This window comes from Astatotilapia calliptera, chromosome 12 (assembly GCF_964374335.1).
Source record: "Astatotilapia calliptera chromosome 12, fAstCal68.1, whole genome shotgun sequence".
NCBI classification, from domain to species: Eukaryota; Metazoa; Chordata; class Actinopteri; order Cichliformes; family Cichlidae; genus Astatotilapia; species Astatotilapia calliptera.
In genome coordinates, this window is record NC_137433.1 from 38,061,160 (window position 1) to 38,067,777 (window position 6,618).

General features: G+C 48.0%; 1 protein-coding gene across 1 annotated transcript; it reads right to left on the reverse strand.

The window, feature by feature from the left end:
* Positions 1–840: 840 nt before the first annotated feature.
* Positions 841–3,957, reverse strand: dmrt3a (doublesex and mab-3 related transcription factor 3a). The gene is made up of 2 exons (XM_026187522.2): positions 3,322–3,957; positions 841–2,143 (listed from the first exon to the last, which is right to left on the reverse strand). Exons 1-2 carry the CDS (start codon positions 3,719–3,721, stop codon positions 1,131–1,133), a joined length of 1,413 nt encoding a protein of 470 aa, XP_026043307.2. The 5' UTR covers positions 3,722–3,957; the 3' UTR covers positions 841–1,130.
* Between the last annotated feature and the right edge of the window lie 2,661 nt (positions 3,958–6,618).

Genomic DNA, 6,618 nt, shown 5'->3' on the forward strand with positions numbered 1-6,618 from the left:
ATTCACAGCACTGTCACTTCTCTGTTGTAACTAGAAAGTCACGTATGTTTATTTTAATCCGCCGCAGCTGCTTAATCCGGATGTTTCGTCTTACCTGGTTCTTCCCTCGTTGGAATTTGTCACCTTTGGAGCGTCTGAACAAGCGGAAGCTTAAAAGCTGGAGTATGTGATTGGTCTGCAGCTGCGCAGATCATCAACACGTCACAGGTTTAAATACACGAGCACTGAGGGAGACACGTGCTCTTATTATTGCGTTTGAGATTTTTAAAGCGCTGACAGCCTGACTGACGTCACTGTCTGATGACGATCAGTGTTTGTTTTTCACTTTTACAGAAACATCTTCGACATGACACCAAATATCTAAACAGTGGGTTTCACGAGGCTTTAATCATTTTAATAACATGAATATCATATTTATAATCTCGTGTTTTGATGCATCGAACTGAGATTATTCATTAATCAGATTTTTTAAAGCTGATTTCAGATCCTTCTGTTCGGCTTTTACAGGTGATATGAAAACATTTCATACAAAAACAACATCACGTGTCTGTGAGGAGTGCGCTGACGGTGCCACGGGTGACAGAGATCAGGCCCACAGCACACTCACAAACATATTAAATGTTTCCAGTCCTGATTAAATTAAGGTTTTATTATTACTGCTGCTCCATAAAACAAAATCATTATCGGGGATGCTTCCATATTTTGCTTCTATTATTTCTTATTATCCTTTGGTGTCACGCGTGTTTTATGTGTGGATGTGAAGCCGGACTGTGGGCAGACATGTTGTAGTCTCGTGTAATCGTGACTGAGTGTGTGTGGCCGACACGCAAGAAAACAGCCTTTATCCGTTTGGACTACTCACATTTATTTGGCATTACTCGACATGCAGCCGTGATCCGGACACGGCAGATTTCACAGTACTACACATGCTTACAGGAAACAGCTGAGACGCTTTCAGAATAATGAGTCTGTTACATTCACCCGCTTTGGTCGAGTCCAGTGTGGGAAGCGCGAGGCTGATGTTTGAGGTTCATCGGAGTGATTGCTCCCACGGCTCAGCTCAGACAGGACAGTCCACGCCGTCCACGCACACGTCCTGTCACGGTGACACATGTTCCTCAGTCTCCTGTTCAGCTGGAGGAGTTCAGGATGCGGGAGTCCGCCGAATCTGAGCGCTCCTCGTACTCCTCATCCGGGGAGTAGAGGCCCGGCTTGGGCCCCAGCGGGCACCCCTCCTCCTGAATGCCCACGCGCGGCTCCTCGGAGGGCCTGGAGGGGAGGAGGGTTGAGCCTCGGAACAGCCCGGGCCCGCCGGGGGCGCCAGGGGGGAACGGGGACACGTACTGCGCCGCGGAGCGCAGCTGGTACTGCTGCTGCAGGGCCACGGAATTCCACAGAGTCACGTCGTTGTGCACGAAGGGGCCCGCGTGGCTGCGCGTCAGAGAGCTGCGCAGCATAAGCGGGTAGCGCGTGGGCTGCGGGAAGGACGGGTGCTGCAGGGGGACCCCCAGCGCGCCCGTGGACACCACCCCCGCGGCGGAGTCGGAGGTGAAGCGCAGCGAGTCCGGGACCCGGAAGGCGGAGCCCACGGACCACTTGGCGGAGGAGGACGCCGGGTGGTAGGAGCCCAGGCCGGGCTCGAACAGGTGTCCGTTGGAGGGCAGCACCAGCGCGTCCGCGTGCGCGTCCGCGTGCGGTGGCGCGCTGGCGTCAGGATTTCGACTAGACAGCAGCACCTCGATGGCCCCCACCAGGTCGCCCCCACAGCCCCGCAGGATGAGCTCCAGGACCGGAGGCTTGTGGGCGGGGAAGATCTTCTTGAGCACCTCGAGCGGGGGCCGGTTGGCCCGGAGGCTGAGGGGCAGCGTGATTGAGCCGCCGAGGCCCTCGATCAGCACGCCCTGCTCCGCGGGGCTGGCCGGATACTTCTGCGGACTCTCGGCTTTGGCCTCCTTCTCGGCGCTCCCGGCTTTAGGGAGGCCGTAGCGGCTCTCCTCTGGCAGGGAGGGGGTCCCCGGAGGCTCGGGGGTGTAGCAGTTCGGTTTGGAGGCCTCCGGTGAGCTGACCGCGTCCTGCTCCTTCTCGCTGGAGCTCTCTCCGTTCTCTCCTGCTGAAACCTCGTCTGCGCCGTCCTCCGTGGACTCTGCGGGTCAGAGAGTCACAACTTTATCGGCGTAAGCACAAAATCACGAAAGAGTGTCAGCATCCACAGAAAACTTTAAGCACACCCCTAAGCCTGTGAGCTCACAGGCGGTTAGTGCGAACTCCTCACCCGCCTCACAGTGCAAACACCTCCACGCTCCTCACGAGGAAAAGCAACACGCCATTAATCGCGTGTCACGACTTGTCCGCTACACGTAGACGTGTGAGGATTTATCTGAGCCTCCTCACAGAAGCTGTTAACGCAGAGTGCTGAGTGCGCGCGCCGTGGGATCTTTGACCGCAGTTTGCAAACACATGGCCTGTTGCTCGGCAACATTTCATCCGAAGCTGACCTCCTGTGAGAAATATGGCGATTATATTCGATCGGGCCTGTCCGCCGCTGATTACTGTAATCTTTTACAGTCACGCAGGAAATGAAAGCGCGCGTGTCCGAATCCGTGCCTAAAGTGTCAGGAGCAATAAAGGTGATTCGGGCAGGTGGATGGAAAGTAATTATTCCTTAATGGTTCTCACAGAAATCATTTCCACGCAGGTCAGCGAGAACTAAGCACGTTTTATTTTATATAAATTATATAGTTTCTATATTTATATAGAAAATAAAATTTCTGCGTGAAATAGAAGAACATTATTAAAAGTTCAGCAGCAGAAAAAACGTCTGTAATAATTCAATATGCATCATTATTTAAACAAATGTTAAAAACTGAATTAATTCATATTGTTTTAAAAATGTCAACACGTCTTTGTTTGATTTCGCTTCAGTTTTATTAAACGTCTCTTTCCTGAAACAGCTCATCTCTTCATCTGTTTCCTGACTCGCAAAGTGAAACCTCGTATTTGCGTGATTATTTCACAGAAATCGGAGTGATGTGTATCGATCACTTCAGCTAAATGTGTCATTATCAGTGCAGTCAGACCGGCGAGCAGTGCTGAAATGATCATTTCAGCTTTTATATTGTTTCACATCCGTTTTTGTTTGACCTGAAAACGGTTTTAAATAACAAAGTCACAATGTTTATACTGTGAGTTTCAGGCCTTTAAAGATATTCTTATTAAAAAAAACATCCCATAATTTCGAGGGTTTTTTTCTTCATTCCAGACAAACAATAATTGTTTAGAGAGTCAAATATCTCCCCCCTGCTCTCCCCCCTGCTCTCCTACCTGAGCACAGCGGTGCTCCGGGCTGCCCCGGCTCCGTGCTGCTCCACCTCAGCTCCAGCTCCTCGGTCCTCGGCGGGGCTGGCTGATTCCCCTCGCCGGCCCCGGCTAAGCCGATGCCGGGCAGCACTCTGAGGGACTCCGGGATGAGGCTCTCCAGGCTCTCGTTTGCCTGCTGCCTCCGGAGCGCAACCTGCGCCGCCATGACGCGCTGCCGCTCGATGATGAGGATGCACTTCTCGCAGGTGCAGTCTTTGAACCGGCAGTAGCGCTTGTGACCCTTGAGCCAAGACAGCACGCCGTGGTTCCGGCAGCGCGCGCACTTGGGGGTCCTCTGGAGGGGGGCCCGAGGCTGTGACACCGGAGCCCCCATGTAGAGGTACGGAGACCCATAACCGTTCATTGCGTCGGACTCAGCGTGTTTTCCAGCGTGGACGCGGGCGCGAGAGTCGCCGTCGGCCGCAGCAGCAGTCAGAGAGGTGGAGGTGGATGGAGCTGCTGTGCTGCACGCATGACAGGAGGAGGATGAGAGGTGTGGGCTTGTAGTGGAGGATCCACCTTTCCTCAGCTGACAGCACTGATACGCATCAGCCTGACACGCTATTGTGGAGACGAGCAGTAACCAAACGCGTCAAAGCGCCTGCGAGGATCAGATAACAGCAACGACCTCCCGAAGCACCGGACACGCTGCTGGAGGCGAACACGTGACCCTGGATCCGAAATGAAACCCCGTGTTACAGATTTATCAATGAAGTACAACATTACTGCAATATTACTACAAGATTATTCCAATATTACTGCAACTTTACTGCAATATTACTGCAAGATTATTCCAATATTAGTGCAAAATTACTACAGCATTAGTGCGATATTACTGCAATATTAGTGCAACATTAGTGTGATATTACTGCAATATTAGTGCAACATTAGTGTGATATTAGTGCGATATTACTGCAATATTAGTGCAACATTAGTGTGATATTAGTGCGATATTACTGCAATATTAGTGCAACATTACTGCAATATTACTGCAACATTAGTGCAATATTAGTGTGATATTAGTGCAACTTTACTGCAATATTAGTGCAACATTAGTGTGATATTAGTGCGATATTACTGCAATATTAGTGCAACATTACTGCAATATTACTGCAACATTAGTGCAATATTAGTGTGATATTACTGCAACATTACTGCAATATTAGTGCAACATTAGTGTGATATTAGTGCAATATTACTGCAATATTAGTGCAATATTAGTGCAATATTACTGTAATATTACTGCAATATTACTGCAATATTAGTGTGATATTAGTGCAATATTAGTGCAATATTACTGTAATATTAGTGTGATATTAGTGCAATATTACTGCAATATTAGTGCAATATTACTGCAACATTAGTGCAATATTACTGTAATATTACTGCAATATTACTGCAATATTAGTGTGATATTAGTGCAATATTAGTGCAATATTAGTGTGATATTACTGCAACTTTACTGCAATATTACTGCAACTTTACTGCAATATTAGTGTGATATTAGTGCAATATTAGTGCAATATTAGTGTGATATTACTGCAACTTTACTGCAATATTAGTGCAATATTACTGCAATATTAGTGCAATATTAGTGTAAGTAGCTCAGAGAAAAATCACTCTGCAGGACAGACTCGTATGAAGATTTAAGAGCCTCGTGTTATTTCCAGGCACTCGATTTGTTTTGAGCCCCTTTTTAGCAACATTAGCGTCGTACACCACACACACACACACACACACACACACACACACACACACACACACACACACACACACACACACACACACACACACACACACACACACACACACACACACACACACACGTAGAGAGAGAGGGTGTGTGTGTAAAAAGAAGCGTGAAATCACAAAACGACTAAATATGACATCTCCTGTGTGCAGGTTTCAAAAGGACTCGCTCCCTGAAGCAAACCAGCGAAACCTTTAAATCTTAAATCAGCTGTTTCATAAAAATACAATCCAAACTTTCCCTTTTCCGAAATATCCAGATGAGTCACCCATGAAAACCTTTACGGTGTAAAAAGGTTGCTATTTAAAGACTGTTCATAATTCGATTACAGGCCCGGACATCTATCCGCGCTCTGCTCCGTTTCCTGCAGGCCCGAAACGCTTTAAGTCTTAATTCCAGGGGCGAAAAATAATAATGGCGCCTCTCGCACCTTTTACACAATCGTACATAACTTAGCTGATTAGGCCTCTGCATGTATAAAAGCCCTTTGGGAGCTATGTCGAGGATGCTGATATGTCCCTTCTGCCGGACTAATAGAGGGCATTGAAACATAACACCGGACAAAGCCGGGCCCATTTCTGACCGTAAAAAAGGTTTATTCAAGCAAATAATGGGATCCGAGGCTCGCGGCTTACAGGGAATAAGAGCACGGTAAACTTCCCCGCGTGAAGCCCGTCTCCAGGGCTATTAAGCTTTTAATTGGAAAATAGCAGAGGAAATTTCAAGGTGACTAGAGTGGCTTTGCAGTTTGTGCCGGCCGAGTAGATTTGTGGGAGTGGGAGGCTGCGGGTGAACGCATAATAAATTTATTCGTGTTGTTCACGATAAAGATTAAAACACGTTCGGGATGAAAGTTTATACTGCAGCTTCTCTGTTAGAGCTGCGGCTCTGCAGGATGCTGGAGAGGCTCCTGCGTTTCCACGTCACGCGCAAGGTGTCCTTTAGCGCCCTGACGCGCTGGTCGTGGCCAAATTAGCCACCGTGGGGTGAGGGGCTGCTTTGGAGGGGCATCGCCTGCAGTGTTATCTGCTTCAGTTTGAGCACTAAACCCTTCGTGAGTTGGGTTTAAACACCTGTTCGCTGTCTGTAACCGCGCTCGCTGACAGCCCAACACGCGTGGGTGACAGATTAAAATAAGGTTACTCGAATTTACTCGCTAAGACGTTTCACGTTAGAAATGTAATCCAAATTAAACTTGTGCCAGTCCGCTCAGTCATTATGTATTATAGCCCAAATTTATATGTAGCTGTGTCAACGTAATTTAACTCAATCAAAGCGCCCACGCACATGTAAAATGTTAATAATCTCAGTTTTAGACCTTTGATATTAAAACACTGCCGCACACAGTCACTCTCCATCACAGCCTGCTGAGTTTCTGAGCTGCTCCAACCCAGAAGTAACTAAAAGTAAATGAATACATGAAGTTCTGTGTGTGGTGCTGTATGGCCTCAGTGCATCAGCATATTTATATCCAATATTTTCACATATGTGGGTGAATTTGAAAAACGTGC

Coding starts and splice junctions, on each gene's coding strand:
- dmrt3a (XM_026187522.2), bottom strand. CDS start 3,721: ATGAACGGTTATGGGTCTCCGTACCTCTACATGGGGGCTCCGGTGTCA. Junction 2,144..3,321: donor CGGAGCACCGCTGTGCTCAG/GTAGGAGAGCAG, acceptor TCTGACCCGCAG/AGTCCACGGAGGACGGCGCA.